This window comes from Cydia splendana, chromosome 13 (genome assembly GCF_910591565.1).
Source record: "Cydia splendana chromosome 13, ilCydSple1.2, whole genome shotgun sequence".
Taxonomy (NCBI): Eukaryota; Metazoa; Arthropoda; class Insecta; order Lepidoptera; family Tortricidae; genus Cydia; species Cydia splendana.
The window spans coordinates 3,870,144-3,888,221 of NC_085972.1; the positions used below are offsets into that span (position 1 = coordinate 3,870,144).

The 18,078-nt window shown below is 37.1% G+C and overlaps 1 protein-coding gene across 1 annotated transcript; it reads left to right on the plus strand.

Annotated features, from left to right (window-relative positions):
* Window positions 1-10,110: 10,110 nt before the first annotated feature.
* Window positions 10,111-11,799, plus strand: LOC134796541 (uncharacterized). Its single transcript, XM_063768725.1, has 2 exons — window positions 10,111-10,204; window positions 10,492-11,799. Exon 2 carries the CDS (start codon window positions 10,500-10,502, stop codon window positions 11,598-11,600), a length of 1,101 nt encoding a protein of 366 aa, XP_063624795.1. The 5' UTR covers window positions 10,111-10,204; window positions 10,492-10,499; the 3' UTR covers window positions 11,601-11,799.
* Window positions 11,800-18,078: the final 6,279 nt, after the last annotated feature.

Genomic DNA, 18,078 nt, shown 5'->3' on the forward strand with positions numbered 1-18,078 from the left:
TCGCTTGAATATCTAGTATTTGACGTGGGGTTATTCGTCGACCGCCATATTGGTAACATCGCCTCGTGATTAATTTCATTGTTTTTGCTCATTAATGTTGTTTAAAGTGTAACATTGATAGCGTATTATGCAGTAACTTCACAATCTTCAACCTCGTAACACGGCAAATTAGTCTGAATAACGTTACTTTGACAAGGTACTTCGGCGAGATTGAGTGCAGTCTGCCACAAAGCAGATGCGAGACCTCAAGTTATAACCTTGTTACAGTAATCTAGGTGACTGAATCTCGAGCCATGGGGATGTTACACGCTTAAGAGGATTGTAATACCTGTAGGTAGATAATGTTAATATACAGAGAGAAATATGAGGGACTATGTATTGTAGGTTGTAGGTATGAGTTAACCCTTAAACAGGCCTGACGCATTTTTTACTTTTGATTACTGATTCGGGTAGGTAATAGCTTAAAAAGAAAAGTAATTTCTTAATTTTTTTTTATCATCCCTAATTCAATTAAAAAAACCCGGTGGTTTTTATATGCCCACTTCTCGTTACCAATGGTGCTACGTGGTCCTTATATGGGCATTGCCTTGTTAGCCATACAGAGTAGTTTTAAGGATAAGTCATGTGCATACCACATTTACACTTGCGTCACAAAATGCACTAACTGCCAGCACTTTCTTGGCTCGCATAGATGTCGTGGCTCGTAAGATTGACCGTTGAATAAATATTTAATTTAAAACCCAAAGGAAAATATATTACCGTAAAACGGGGTGAAAAGACACGATTTTCAACTTCAAGGACGATTTTCGCCAATAATCCAAATGATAAAAGTAATAATTTTGATATCATATTTTGAGTCTTGGTTAGTTCTTCAATTTTGCATTTGTGAAATAAATTTTTACCTACCCAATTCAGAGAAAATCAAAGAAAACTACCTGTGTTCTCCATTTCCTTAAAACGGGGTCGATAGACACAAGAAAGGGGTGAATAGAAATATTAAGTTTTAGCTGTCATAGGCATCGAAATTGGTCATTATTATGTGGATACTCTATTGGCAAATGGTATATATATCTGTTAAACAGCTATTTAACACAAAATAATTTTTACGTGTCTTTTAACCCCCAAGGCGTGTCTTTACAGCCCTTTGTTGTATCTAATCACCCCATATGGCGTAACTGTTCACCCCATATGCGTGTCCACTGACCCCTTTATCACGTAAATTTGCTTGTTATTGGTTTTTTGCAAAAAAATGCTTTATTATAGAGAAAATTAGTGATATTATTTATTATTTCGGTACTACAGATACTATATTACCAGGTTAGCTAACTTTTACTTAGTTAATGTCAAAACATTTACCGCTAGAACAAAGTTCAGACAGGCTTCATTTCTTACCTTGGCGAGACCTTACTTTAGAGTCAAAAAAATCTAACTTTTAGGCAGTTTGATTAAGTTCTTTTGGTATCAATGTAGAGAATAAATAGTCTACTTTATACGCATTCCAAAAATCTATTTTTAGAGATGTACGTTTTTAAATATAACAACTTGAAAGAAAAAGTTCAAAATTTCTCTATTCACCCCGCGATTTCTGTTCACCCCGTTACTTTTGTACTATGAGGGTTCATTCATAGTAATCAATCTTACCCTTAAATGTCATGTAAACTCCCTGCAGGGCAGAGGCCACTTATAAACCACTAGAACGTGCCCCAGACGGGCAGAGGGTTCATAGGAACCACAAACTTTTAGATCGAATATTCTATCAGAAAACAATAACTAAGGAAATTTATGACTTACTATACATACATTATCTAATAATCAATCATAAAAATACAAAACAAAATACTTACAGTACTTTTTTCGGCGTAGCGAACTTATAAAGCGGGAGAAATGTACAAAAACTGCCATTTGTTGTCGATTTGAACTTGACAACTAAATTGTCAAAGAAATTTGATTTGATACCTGTCATTTTTTTACGTTCCGATATCACCCACTTAATAGACTTTACGGGAATGACATTTTGCGGTTGTTGTATTTACTCAGCTCGCCAAAAAAAAAATCATTTGCTATGTGGTACTTATAGATACACTACCTGTTTAAGGGTTAAGTTCGAATGAGTTTGGTATTTGTGTTATTTATTTGTTTATTAGGATCACCAACAGAAGATACAATTTACATATAGATTACTATATTATTATAATTTGTTTGTTTCGTTTTTCTAAGAAACTCTTACTAGCATTGGATATATTCCACATAATCATATTTTCCTACAGTCAAATGGTAAAATGCGAAGTCTCTGGAGATTATAACGTGGTAAGTAAGAGGGATATACGTGACAAAGGTATGATATAGAATACTTTTTTTTTTTAATCTCAGTTTTTAAAAGTCTGAAACACTGAAAACTCAAGTGGCGTAAGTACCTCTGAAGCAAATCCCTTATTAATCACCAAGAATGTGCTTTGATCCTCAAGACTTAATCCATGACTGACCATTTTCCTAGAATTAATATGCAATTTGCATGCTAATCGGCCATTTGACGGAAAATCGTAATTTTCGACAAGATGAACTTTAGTAAGGTTGTAATGGAATTTCCCAACGAGCTTAATTGTTTCTAATTAACAAGTCCGAAGAATAATTCGACTCGAGTCGTATAGTTTCGTTGATTGCTCCGTGATGCTAATTGGTTGGGCCATATTCAGAAAAAAAAATGCAATGTAATAACGACTTAAAATTAATTTATGCGTCCCGTCTGTGCAAATGTAATTATTTTGGAAATTAGAAATTATGTAAAGTATAGAAAAATGTGCGTAAAAAGAACAACCGCCACCCGAAATAGGTTAAATTTTCAATTGCCAGCAATCCCGTAAATTAAATGACATCCGAACGACTAATTTAGTATTTTATTTTATCATAATTATTTTACAATTCCACTAATCGGTTAAGCGGTTAAACCGTTAACCCAGTGTCAAATTGTACTGGTAACCATGTTAACTCCAGGCTTAACCGGTTAACCCCGGGTTAGTGGAATGGTGCAAGTGGTGCTTAGTGTTAGTACTTATGTATAAATTAAATGGTATAAAATATTTTTACTGGACTATATTAGGTACTTACGAGTTCTTCAGCGTCGAATCAATACGTTTTAGATATCATTTTTAGACTTAAAATGTACATTAGAGAATGAGGCCCCAGGTCCGCGAGGGATAAAACACGGAGGTCGAAGTTGAACCTCGGTAATTTATCGCAAGACGGTAAATGGTACAATGCAGAGGTCAAATAACCGTTCGTTGGGCTTTTATAGCTGAATACAAGATGAAGAACTGAATCTCAAATAGATAGAATGAATAAAGCTTGGACGCTACCAGACACTCTGAAATGATCAAGGTGCCTATAAATATCTGAACATGGCCTAACAAAAGCAAAACACGTGCATGAAATGTCTTTAAAAAACCCGTAGGAGTCGGATCAGAAACTAAGTTATTATTTCCGACTCACGCTTGACTGCACATATCTAATAGGTTTTCCTGACAACAATAGGTAAAGAACTATTTTGTGTATTTTTTCAAAATTTTAGACCCAGTACTTTCGGAGATAAAGGGGGGAATGGTCGGACAGGCAGACAGACGCACGAGTGATTCTATAAGGGTTCCGTTTTTTCCTTTTGAGGTACGGAACCCTAAATGGCCTCAAATGAAAAAATATTCCAATAGTATTTAAGTACATTCAACATCAATGATAGCGGGTGAAAAAATGCGCCAAAAGAATCTGCCACCTCCTACTTATTTTCCAAGTAGAGATAAATTTCTACTGTTCTAGTCCAAAATTATTTGTCTAATTGTTCTACATAGGCATAGAGACACGCCCCTTTTTGATGAGCTATCAGAGAATGGTATGACAGACTGCGCAAGTGTTTTTTTTTAAGTCAAACGTCTATAGAATTATGGGCCACCAGCCAGGACACCAGCGTGTGCTAGCGTCTCTCGAGCGTCAGCGTCTACTCAACTCTATGGCTGCTGCTCGACGCAACGTTGGCGCAACTCGCTGCGAAGCCATTTTCCATAGCGCTAAACGCTGACGCTCAAAATACGCTAGTGTGGGATGGCCTTAAAGCCCCTTATTAATCATAGTTTTTTCCATATCATATTATACAATCTTGCAAAATATCGTTAGGTATAAGTTTAAACTAAAAAGATCAAAAGTGTAAATCCTAATTTTTTCTTCAATGGGCTTTCTTTCCAGGATTTTATGCCGCTCTAAGCTTCACAGGATTAATTTCAGAGTAACACAAACTTGCAAAGTCAATCTAACTTGCCAACTAAGAGATGGCTTCTTTACTTATTTTTTAGAGCTATTGGCTATGGGCGTCGACAAAGTTGCAAAATCTCTGCTGCGTGAAGTAGATTATGTTTTAGATTAAATTTGATCAAATTAGTAGCAAAAGTTGTTAAGCAAATTAATTAGTCAAAATGTTCTGCACACGCTCGTACTTTCTTGACAGTCTTTTAACGAAAGTAATTTATAAATACAATACATTTTATCGCATCACGGGCATATTCACGTCTGCTGTTATTATTTCTTCATAAAAAAATATGGGACGCTATTTTTTCCATAAAAACGTTCTCGAAAAAAAATTCCGAGGTTTTTGAATCAAGACTTTTAGAGCAATGTAACATAAATTTCATGGACAGTTGGACACATTATAAATAATTGCAGCTTCCTATACCTAAGGCCTAAAAGGCAGATTACCAGTTCACCGGACGATATCAGCCTGTCAGTTAAACGAAAAATTTGACAGCGAACAACTGAAAGGTTGATATCGTCAGGTGAACTATAATTTGTCGGCCCCTTAAGATACACTTGTAAGGATTAGTTTAGGTACTTAGTTAAGTAGGGATACAGGTATACCATAGAATGAGAGATGAAGATCATTATCTCATTCTAACAAATAGCTTTGTCCCTACTTACATAAGTAAAACTTACAAGTGCGTCTTAGGCCTAACGTCACTCTTGTAAAGCGTGAATACAAACATTCACGCGTTCATAGCTCATACCCTCTTCATTCCAGTTCCAATAAAAAAAGGCAATTGAAATTGCTTTCGCTCGATTTGAAAGCGGCAAACATCCTCGCCATTGCCAGTCGTTTCAAAACTGCTAGTCTGCAATCAGGTCGGATTGAGAGCCGATATTAGAAATATAGTTACGCCTGAATAGAGGGAGATCGGAAAAAGTACGACCAATTGATTTCGGCTTTTCAAGCTTTACTGCATGTGAAACATTCTAGGAAGGATTAAATATTTTGATTATTACCTAGCCAGTTCAGAGAGGTTTAAGAGGCAATGGAATAGCACATCTTTTTATGAAAACCGTCGTGACTGTTTCGCTCGTGGCGCCGCGCCGCGCGCCGTTTGCGTCCGGCCGCGCTCTTACTGCATGTGCTTTCTGGGAAGTATTGAAAACTTCGACAGAAATATTTATTAATTTTTTTGCACGTTCTTACTTGAGCACGTTTTTGCTATCGCATGGAACAAATATGCGCTGAAAAATGGTAAAACCTTTAAGAAAATGTGCTGCTGTAATTGAAAGTAGCATATCAATAATAATATTTTGTTAGGTATCATATTTGACGGTGTCAGAACCGCCTACCCATGTTAAAAACTAGTTGCTCGTCAATTGCTCGTTGTCTTTGTTCTTGGCCTGTATTCCTCTAATACCCTGTCAAAATTTGGATTGAGTGTACTGACGGTAGACTAGAGTCGGACCAAGCTAAATCTGCACAGACTTTGCTATAAAAAAGTTCGGCGTAGTCATCATAAATTATTATGGCTTCCCACACTTTGTCACGTCAAAGTTAGCTTAAACGTCTACCCATAAAGTAAATGTATTTTTAAATCTACGGTTATACGAACAACTTATTAAGGGCTCTCTTTAAATAAACTCGGCGAGATTGCTTTACCTCATCCCACATAAAATTTACTTGCCGAGACCGCTTAAGTAGATATATTTTGCTTCTTCAAGAAATAATAAGAAAATGTAGTAGGTAACCTACTTACATTATTAGATAAGTATTTTGTTTATAATCTTAATAATATCCTTACCTAAATATTTGCGAACATTTATTGGGGGTTTTATCTATTATACATATGTGTGGGGTTTTCAAATAAAACTAACAACTTTTGGGTTATTACGGCTCAGAATTACGGGGACAATTTAGTGAAACAATAAAAAAAGTGTCCCTAGATTTTCATAAAAATTTTGGGTGTCAATTTCGTGAAGGTAAATACAAAATGTAGGTACATATGTGAAAATGCGTCACAAACCTGATATTTTTTTAGAACCCTTTTTTTTTTAATCAATAGACCTCTTGATTCTGAGTAGAAATAACCCAAATAAAACGGTAAATATTACACTTTTAAGTGAAAATGCCCTTAAATATTAAGACGCATAAATTAGAGTTCCTAAATCAAGGCTTCATAAAAAATAAAAATCGTTTATTTCCGAAAAATATTCACTTGGCTGCAGTTTTTACTGACCTTCACACTAGTCTAGGCAATGCCTGTCCCGTGAAGGATTCATATTAATCAAATTAGGGTTTCACCTCTAAAAGAGAGATAATAAGCTGTAAAATAGGATACACACTCATTATGGCGTTTTAAAAGATGCCTTACAATTAGAGCCTGGAATTTTCCTGGAAAATATTGGCACTTTTTTTTTATATATAAAATCTCGATATCGATAAAAATGTTTTCACACCACCTATTCGGAAAAGAGGTTTTTCTTCCCTGCTAGGAGGGATCAAAGTGGCACTTTTCCTCCCTGCTAGGAGGGATCAAAGTAGCACTTTTCTGTTCTAGCACACTATTTTTAAATTTTTTTGCACATTATTTTTTTAGCTTAAATAATCTGTTTAAGCATCAGATTGTGTCAACACTAAGATTTTTTATTTTCCTCATAGTTGATGTAAAAAGCAGTATGTGTCACACGGTATCAAAATTATTTCGTCTTGGGCGTTAACACTTGAATCCCTCATTACGCTCAGGATTCAATTTACGCCCTTGACGGAAATATATCATTTTGATGCCATGTAACAAACTACTATTCTCACACTAGCTAGATTGCGACAGTCTTTTGTTTTGCCGCGAAAATTCCGGGCTTTGCTTACAAGTCACAGAAAATCTTGTGTTCACGTCGGAAGTTATTCAAGGTCAAGTTTACAGAAATCGGTTTGTAGCGAATATTAACATATCATTATTATGTTATGTACCGAGCAAAGTACATCATGTCAGTGTCAATTCTCAGCGTGTCGGAACAGGCCCCAGGTGATTACATAAAATATAGGTTTTGTTAATTATTAACATTAACATTTACGAGTACTGTATTCTATATCTCCTAATGACCGTTAAAAATAAGTCTTGTATGTTTGAACAATCAAAGTAAAATAAATTAACATTAGAAAAGCGGTAATAAATTCATACTCACACAATATTTTAATCCAGCTTAAATGTTGACTTTCCCATAATTTTCCTTTTCGCTGACCGACCACAATTTGTGAGCACTCCCGTATAGAAAATGAGGAAACTGAAGAAAAATATTTGCCGAGCTCCCTTGGTAATCTGAAAACACAGTGTTAGCAAGTCGGAATTATGCATACTTTTAATTAAATCCTGAGAAAAACACACTCGACCATATAAGGGATGACTATATAACGCTAGACCGGGCCGGGCCCGGACCGAGGCGTCCGACATGTCATTTTCTATGACGGCTGATCGGTGATGACGTGGTGCTTTCCATAAAAAACGAAGCGCTGGAGGCTCCGGCCCGGCCCCGGCCCGTTCTAGTGTGAGTCATCCTTTAAGCTATGTGGAAGGCGGAATTGATTAAATTGGTTTAACTAAAGTATCTACTTATTGAGTTTTAAGTAAATTCATTCGGATCAATTGTTTACTATAGTAAATAATTGATCCGAATGGAGGTTTAGCATGAGTGCGCCGCGACAGTATATCGCGCGAGAGATTAGAAAAAGACGAGTAGTCCGTCTTTTTCTAACGATCATCATCATCATCATCATATCAGCCAGAGGACGTCCACTGCTGGACATAGGCTTCCCCCAAAGAGTGCCACAATGACCGGTCTTGCGCCACCCGCATCCAGCGGTCTCCCGCGACCTTTACCTACCAGGTCGTCAGTCCACCTTGTGGGGGGTCTATCCACGCTGCGCCTTCCGGTACGTGGTCGCCACTCGAGAACCTTTCCGCCCCAACGGCCATCGGTTCTACGGGCAATGTGCCCCGCCCACTGCCACTTAAGTTTAGCGATTCGGAGGGCTACATCGGTTACTTTGGTTCTGCTGCGGATGGCCTCATTTCTGATGCGATCATGCAGAGAGACTCCAAGCATAGCCCTCTCCATTGCCCATTGGCCTTTGTTCTAACGATCAATTACAGTAAAACCCAAATATAGCGCAATAATACAACTACTCATCTGTCCATATATGGATAATCGTAGGTAAGTATATAGGTATAATAGTAGATCAGTATCAATATAGGTAGGTAAAGTCTGTTCAGTCTTCAGAGAGAAAAGAGTCGTGGAATGTGTTTGGGCCCCATACATTCCACGACTCAGAGCAAATAAATAATATTCAGAGCAAAGAGCGTTTCATTGGTTAGTGAATATGTATGGTAAGTACTTTAAATAATCGCTCCGAAAGTCCAAAATAATGTGTTACCCCGCCCTCTAACTTATGAACCGAGCATGTTATTCTAGTTAGGTGGATTTGCAAAATATTTTGCAATAATTTCATTTCATCACGCAATCATTTGATCTTACCGCTTCCCATCAGGCAGGTCATTATGCTTATTTGCCACCGACGTGGTATACAAAACTAGGCCCGAAACCCGGATCCCGGAAATGCTCATATTAATATAAATTTGCATAATAATTAGAAATCCCACTGTTGTGACATGTGTTTGTCTTATCTGTTTATACTTATGAACTTTCAAGTAGGTAGGTAACTTGATAATATATCATTACCGAGGTCACATAAGTTATAATACGTGGGTGAAAGCCCTTTTAGGCCGACACTTTTCACGTCTCTGACGCTACCAAAACTGTCTTGCACCTATACACAATAAGTACCACTAGTAATAAATATAAAGTTAATAAATAAAATAAAATAAATCATTTATTCAGGAGAAATAAATTCAATTTCTACAACTTTTTCCTTCTGCCAAACTGCAGGAATGTTAAGTAACATTACAGTAGCTACAAGCACCAGCTCTGGCTGTCATAAAAGCAAATCGAAATTGGTTTCTCCAATGACGCATTATTATGTCAACTTATAAATAGGTATAAGAGTTAAACAACAAACGCAATAATATTATAATGATAATGAAATTAATGAGCAAACCCGCGCATTATCATTTTAATAACAATTAAATACCGTCGGCAAAATAACTACTTTATAGTTTAATAACTCCAGGGTATAACTTTTTCAATGTGTGAATAAATTCGGTATAAGTGCTCAACATTGCCAGTCATGGCAACTTTTCCGACCTTGACAACTGCCTTTAACTAATTCAAGTTGTTTTCCCAATTACTGAATGAAATTAGGCATTTGGAAAATAAAATTGGCAAAAAATAGCAATTTTGAACTAATCTTTTGACCCATTTGAGTTAGGATACAATACGGACAATAAATTAAACTGTATAGATTTTATCCGTGTGTGTGTAGTTTAATTAAGAATCGATATCGATATCGATATCGATAACAATTATGACCCGGTAATTAATCATAGAAAATTTACCGAGCTTACTGCAAACATTACAAGATACGAGCGTTTTATAGTAACTGCCAGCAAGCGTTGACGATTACTTGAAAAAGCTCGTATCTCGTAACTTTTGTGTTGCTTTACATTGTGGGCCGAAATATTTAGTATGGTTAATATTTTCATTGCATTTCTAAGCAAAATTTATCTAATGTAACCACCGTTTAAATATTTGGATTTACACACTGTATTTTTAACCAATTTCTACGCTACATCTTCTTGAATGATTTCTTTGCGCACTATACATAAGTATATCTCTATATCTATGCAATCGAGAACCTATAAAATAGATGGTTCATCTCTCCTCATATCACTTGATCACTCGCTGTTCTTGGGTTAAGGCAAAGTGTGGTTGCAACAAAAACATAGTTGAATTGGACTACAATAATAATGTGAGTAGACACTTTTAAATTTAATTAAAAAATAATGTATTTAGAATTGTATTATTTGATATTTTCGATCTGTTTAAGATTATCTATACAACTGTGTATTTTATGGTGCCTTAGCAGTGCAAAACAAGTCAATTATTATAAAAACAAAAAACCCGACTGCTACGAGGTATGATGCAATACAAGGATCAAAGGTCGAACTGCTGTCTAATAGCTATGCACACGACACAGTTCTAGAGATCCTGGTCTATTTGTACTATTTACTTATTTATTTATTTATTTCATTGCAGATTCCAGCATGTTGGTGCTAATAGTATTTATGGGCGCGCTCGCTGCAGTGCGCGCCGACTGTGATGCATGCTTCGAAGGAGTCTGTCACACTAAGAAAACGCTGCTCGAAGGATTCCGCGTAACCGACCAGCTCGCCATCGACCGCACCAACAACATCCTTTATGCCCAACTCGACTACCGCACCACAGCCATCTTCCTCGACGAAGCCAAGATGAGGACCGTCCACGACGAAAAAATGACAGGGTTAGCGGTGGATCAAAAGAACCAAGTTTTGTACTCAAGTTTAAATGGTGTCATATACAGACATAGATACCAGGGAGACGGTTACACCAAAGAGACAGCTTTTCCACTTGATCGACCTACAACGCCTGCCAGACTTCGCTATGAAGACGTCCTCTACATGATCAACAAGGATGGCAGCTCTGCTCACTTCAGCGAGAGTTCAAACTCCTTCGCTGGTTACGACAACTTAGAAAGCTTCGCTGTTACCGACATGGTCAATGTACAAAACATAAGCAACTGGTTCTTTGTTGCTGATGATAAACTTTACAGATATATTTATAGCGAATACGGCCAAATGTCATGGCATCTTATCTCTGACAAAAAGCACGTTCTATCCATTGGTAGGAATGGGGACGTATACTTTGGAGATGCTTCCGAGAGAATTATATATAAGTTAGACAGACGAACAATGGGTTTGATAAAATATGGCGATTATGTAGAAGGTTCGGTGAAGGACTTTGTGTTTGATAGAGATGAAAATATCGTGTTCCTTGACGCTGATGGAAGCGTGGCGCGATGGCTACCAAGCGGAGGGCCGTGCTTTGAGCCACCCCGTTTCGATTCGGACCGCGTTAATTCGGACCTCAAAGACTTCCTACAACGATACAAGTACAACTACAGGACGTCACCTCGCAATATCATCATTGTCGATGTTGAAGGAAACACAAACATCCATTCAAACGAGTTGCACGAGATAAGTGATCAAAGCAGCGATTCTGACAAATGGTACAAGATGGATGAAGAAGAAGAAGGTGATACCGTAGTATCACCTTCTGACAACGTATCATTTTATGATAACTGGTCTTATACGATTGGTCCAGAATGATGACAAATGTTTAGTTAATTATCCGCCATTGTTACTTTCTCGGATACATGCATCGCGATTAATTTGTTCGCAACAATAATAGTATATGAATATTTTTTTTGTGCAAGCGGTCAAATCTTAATTGATTTATTTGTAGTTTTTTTTTCAATTTGATATTTTTTGTCTTTTTTAATAAATAAACTTTGATATTTCATGGGTAGGTAACTAACTTGTTTTTTTTACATGGTTGGTTCTACAGTCAGCATCAAAAGTAAAGGATCATACTACGAATCAAAAGTATCTTCTAAAATAACTTAACACAAGTTAACGCTTAAAATATTGTTTGATGCACACTTTTATTTGCCTACTGTACTTTCTCTCCTTTGCATGTCTATGAAATATTTCTCGACATCTTTCAAATGAGTCTAAACTCAATGTGTCTATATTTTTCCATCGAAGAGTTCGTTTGGCTTCCTTCTGACTGTATCATCAGGTTGCCATGAAGAGAGAGATATTAAATGTCTTTCCGTCGGCCCTCGTGTGCAGATGGATACCCTATTGGTTATCGCCTAAAGCGGTACTCAAAATAAGCAAGAAGTACCTATGTACCAAACAGGGTAGGAGGCAATACGCAGCCCTGTGGCACTCCTCTGAAAACAACGAACGGCTCAAATGCAACGGCGGTGAAGTACCTGGTAGATAATAATAAAAAATAAAGCTAATAAGTCATGTCGCCAAATTATTAGTATTATAAGCACTAGGTAGCTGTCATAAGAACAAATCGAATTTAGTTTCTCCAAATGCCCGATTCCAAGTTCATTACATACTTAGCACTCATAAAGTCATGACTTTGACTAACAAACGTAACACGATTATAAGAATAATTTACTTTCTGTACATAGTGTTCGTTTGGCTATATTGTTATCTTTTATCTCTAAATTGCTCAAAGGTTACACTGGAAGAGATCTCTTATAAAGGGATAAGTTCACCTTGGTACATGGTAAGAATTTAGTTTTATTGTGTTTGTAATCTGTCTTAGGCACCTACAATAAAGTGTTTACATATATACGATGATAATAAGCAAACCCGCACATTATCATTTTAATAACAATTAAATACCGTTGCCAAAAAAATGTGCACTCCATGGTACTTAACGGACCCCAGTTTACCAGTTCGCCGGACGATATCAGCCTGTCAGTTTTACTGTCAAATTTTGTGTTTTACTGACAGGCCGATATCGTCCGGCGAACTGGTAATCTGTGGGCCCCTTTAAACTGCAGCGGTCGTGGCACACGCTAGTGCACGTATAGTTGTGGTCAACTAAGAGAATACGTGAAATAATATTTTTTTGTGCACTCTAGACCTACTTATGCACATGTGAACCTATAAATAGGATGGTCCATCTCTCCTCAACACTTGTTCACTCGCTGATCTCGGGTTCGAAGCAGTGTCTTGCAAGTTGCAACCAAAACGTAATTGGAGGAGAAAATAATGTGAGTATACAAATAAATATTTGGATTATAATGTATTTGAAACTTTGTTGAATTTGAAATTTGTATTAATATCACTTATAGGGACAAGTTCGCCTTTGTCCTTCAATTACAGTATTTTTTTTTCAAACCTGTCAGTTGTGTACGAGTATGTGTACAATAAAGTGATTAACACCACTTCTACTACACAACTATGTTATTTTCTGATAAGAAAACAAGAGCTTTTTACACTTAAGAACTTTTTACATTAGTACCTAAATATCATAACGTCACTGTCTTTCTTTGTTGTTAAAAATCTAGGATTCGGGCATTTTGACTCTAAATACTCCGTTTTGAGATCTCGGAATTTTGGTAAATGGTTAAAATGATATTAGGATGTAATGTATTCTAATGAAACCAAAGCTTGGATATAAATAGAAGTGCAGGTTTTGCTAGCTTGACGTATTTACATACTTGTAACTGTGAAAGTTTTGATTATTTCTTATGATAAGATTATACCATGCCCAGTGCTTGATGTGATATAAAAGTAACATGATGTACAATTTATTAATACTTTGCAGATACCAGCATGTTGATGCTACTGGCATTTGTGGGCGCGTTAGCGTCGGCGCGCGCTGACTGTGATGCATGCTTCCAAGGAGTCTGCCACATCAAGAAGACCCTGCTCGAAGGATTCCACGTAACTGATCAGCTAGCCATCGACCGTACCAACAACATCCTCTATGCCCAACTGGACTACCGCACCACAGCCATCTTCCTCGATGAAGTCAAGATGAGGACCGTCCACAATGAAATAACGACAGGGTTAGCAGTGGATCAAAAGAATCAAGTTTTGTACTCAAGTTTAAATGGTGTCATATACAGATATAGATACCAGGGAGACGGTTACACCAAAGAGACAGCTTTTCCACTTGATCGACCGACAACGCCTGCCAGACTTCGCTATGAAGACACCCTCTACACGATCAATAAGGATGGGAGCTCTGCTTACTTCAGCGAGAGTTCAAACTCCTTCGTTGGTTACGAAAACTTAGAAAACTTCACTGTTACCGACATGGTCAATGTACAGAATATAACCAACTGGTTCTTTGTTTCTGATAACAAACTATACAGATATATCGACTACTATCATTCAATTACGTATCTTATCTCTGACAAGAAGCACGTTCTATCCATTGGTAGGAATGGCGACGTATACTTTGGAGATGCTTCAGAAAAAGTTATATATAAGTTAGATAGAAAAACAATGGGTTTGAAAAAATATGGCGAATATGTGGATGGTTCGGTGGCGGACTTTGTCTTTGATAAAGACGAGAACATTGTGTTCCTTGACGCTGATGGAAGCGTGGCGCGATGGGTACCGAGCGGAGGGGCGTGCGATTTAATTTTTAATTATTTTTTCAATTTGATATATTTCGGTATTTTTAATAAATAAACTTTGACATTTCATGAGGCACTTATCGAACCATAACAATGCTTATTCGATATTGAATAACATTCACCGCTAGAGTAATAAGGATAGACATAGGTAAAATTTAATATAACAGTGATATAGCATGTTTTTATTTTAGTTTTTAAAAAAGTATTTTAAGTATTTAAATTAAATGGAAATCATATAAAAAGCATATTGTTTAATTCCACATTTCCCGGATCCAATTTAAAACTATCCGCAAAAGTAGTTCGCGAGTTTTTCGAAGACTGTCTGTTACAATTGAAATTGACTTTTTTTAATTTACATTTTAATAGCCTTTTCACAGACCATCTTTAAAAATCTGTGATTAGATTCAAATTAACTAGTAGTTCGCCCCGAACTGAGAACTCGCGAGGTAATCATAGTGGTTTATTTAGCTTAGATATCAGTGGTTTTCCGGGTCAAGGTCCGAGTCCAGGTCCGAGTCCGGGTCCGGCTCCAGTTCCGAGTCCAGGACCAGATCCAGGTCGAGGTCCAGGTCTAGGTCTTGATCCAGGTCCAAGTCCAGGTCCAAGTCCGTCAAAATCGAAATTCGAAATCGCCAAACGTGCAGTCATTGAAGAGTTCAGTTCTGATCATCATCAGCAGTTCCACTTCATCAAATGCGACAGTTTATATTAATGTAAATTCTTGATTTTCTGATGGAAATAAAAAAATGTCTATACGCATGCCTTTAAGATTTGAGGAGTTCCCACGATTCCTCATGGATACCATCATCAGACCTCGAGCTTGACAAAAATGTGGCTTAAAAACGTAACTCGCTTAACAAACATAACGAAGAGGACAAATCGCCAAACGTGAACTATGCGTCTTTGAAGAGTTCCGTTCTGATCATCATCAGCAGTTCCACTTCATCAAATGCGACAGTTTTTAATGAAAATGCTTGACTTTCTGATGAAACTACAAAAATCTCTATACGCATGCCTTTAAGATTTGAGGAGTTCCCTCGATTCATCGTGGATCCCATCATCAGACCTCGAGCTTGACAAAAATGTGGCTTAATAACTTAACTTGCTTAACAAACATAACGAAGAGGACAAATCGCCAAACGTGAACTATGCTTCGTTGAAGAGTTCCGTTCTGATCATCATCAGCAGCTCCACTTCATCAAATGTCACTTTTTTGAATGTATATGCTTGATTTGTTGATAAAACATAAATCACTATAAGTATGCCTTTAAGGTTTGAGGAGTTCCCTCGATTCCTCATGGATCCCATCATCAGAACTGGGGTTTGACAAAAACGGGACCAATCTGTATGCATATACACACAGTCGAAAAAATAATTTTCAAAATCGGTCCAGTAATAACGGAGATACAAACATAAAAAAAATCACAATCAAATCTCCTCCTTTTGAGATTTGGAAGTCGGTTAATGAATGAGGGCGCCACTTTCTACGTAGCTGTCACATTTTTGACGTAAAATGCTTACACATGGCAACAATTTATAGTCTGTCAAGCCATCTCCGTCAGTAGAAAAAAACGGCTAAAAAATGTAGGCGCGAAGGGCTATCGTCCCATAGAAAATTTGAATATCGCGCCTTTTTCTACTGACAAACTTGTTTGACCGACTATAGTATGGAAATTTTAGAGTTCCATTTTATTTTATTTCTACTATTTTATGTCCCACTATAGGCGGCAATGGAACAAAAATCGCGTGGATAAATTACAAGGTCTGTGGAGCCCTTAACTGATACTGTATCTGTGGTAAGCCAAAATATTTCCTGTCTAATGTCAAATACCTATATTATGTTTATTTTTATCTTGCTAATTATTACAAAATGGTAAATTTAAAAACGATATTATAAAAGTGCAAGCCGAGAACTTTCATTTGATACCAAACTCGACCATACTTTCTTACAAAAAGATGACCAGAATAGCAAGACCCCTCACAAATAGCTTTTTAGCCTTCTAAACTCTTCTAGCTCAATAACGCCTTGATCGAGCCTGCTCATAATTTAATGACTAAAATATAATGCCCTCAAAACTATACGTTTACCCAATTTCATTTAAATTAGAACAAATGTACTTAAATTCTTGAGTATCAAACTATCCTCTGATAGTTCAGCTTAAAAACATCGAAATGCCGGGACGTGCCCCTAGCCAGCCGCGTGTCCCAAGCCGAATGTAAGAACTTCGTTCGCTTCGCTCGCTCGTTCGATGAAGTAGGGTCTTTTTTTGTGTCTGCATATTTGCGGGCAAACTCCCTTCATGGCTCCTCTACATGATGGGCCAACGTCGGCCAATCCAAGGGACGCATTTATGCGTTAGAGGGAGCAAGTGATATTGCTATCTCATTCTACCGCATAGCTGCGTCCCTTGGATTGGCCGACGTTGGCGCATCGTGTAGAGGAGCCATCAGAGTGGATGCCCAACAAACTCAAATTGGGGATCTGGCAGACCCTGCCGGCGATGGCGGGATGAACTGGACTCCTTCTTAAATAAGTGGCAGAGATAGCACTAGACAGAGATCTGTGGACAAATTGGGGGAGGGCTGTGTCGAAAAGCGTTCGAATGCATAAAGTATGTCGTACCATTCGTAATAAATAACTATGTGGGAGATCGATCCCGAATTGTTAATTCTAGATGTCTAGTCTCGAGTGATCTCGACCATTACTCTATGTTACTTATATCTTTACGGGAATACGGAAATTTGACGGAAATAAACTACTTAAAAATAAGTTTTTGGCAAAAATTTCATTTTTGGTACAAGCTTTTATCTCTGACTGTACTTTTCTTACGACAGACAACTAATACTCATAGAGACAATTCTAAAAACCCCTAACACAATTAGGTTGCGTTGTTTCATCACAAAGTTCCTATGGCCACCTCCTGTCTCCATGATCAGATCAGTTCGACAGTACCATATTCTTGTATTGTCATCAGAACTACATACAGCTGCCAATTTTCATGACGCTACGATCCTTGGAAGATGGTTAAATTAGTTACATTAGATTCCATTACATAGTTAGGTACATACCTACATGTTGAGAGTTCCTATGGCCACCTACTGTCTCCATCATCACATCACTTCGACAGTACCTAGGCCAAGAAAGGTACGCTCGGCTAGTATGGCGGAATGGAAATAATTAGTAATAGCTGAAATTTTCGGTGTATGGGACAGATAATAAATCTAGTGATTACGTCGACACATAATCCAAATAAATATATTACATTTAGGTATTTAAAAAAAAATGTAAAAATATAAAAAATCACAGAAAGTTTGTAAAAAATATTAATAACATTTTTTAAATTTATACTCATAGAGAAATATTTGCTTTATGACATTAAGCATGAATCACACAAAAAATAATTCTGTATCCTACATTTAAAGTAAGTAACCTACGGTTATTATTAAATTCAGTATATTTCCGTCCTCAAAAATGGTAATAGGCTATTTTTTCTCTCATTATTTCCAAATTACAATAAGTACAAGCGTTGCAATTTAATCGTACACTAAATAATACCGTATGGGAGGTTTTATGGGGTTGTGCATTAATTGCCTGGTTAAAAATGGTAATAGATCAATATCATATGGGA

Excerpts from the sequence above, each read along its gene's own strand:
- LOC134796541 (XM_063768725.1), top strand. The coding sequence starts at position 10,500 with ATGTTGGTGCTAATAGTATTTATGGGCGCGCTCGCTGCAGTGCGCGCC.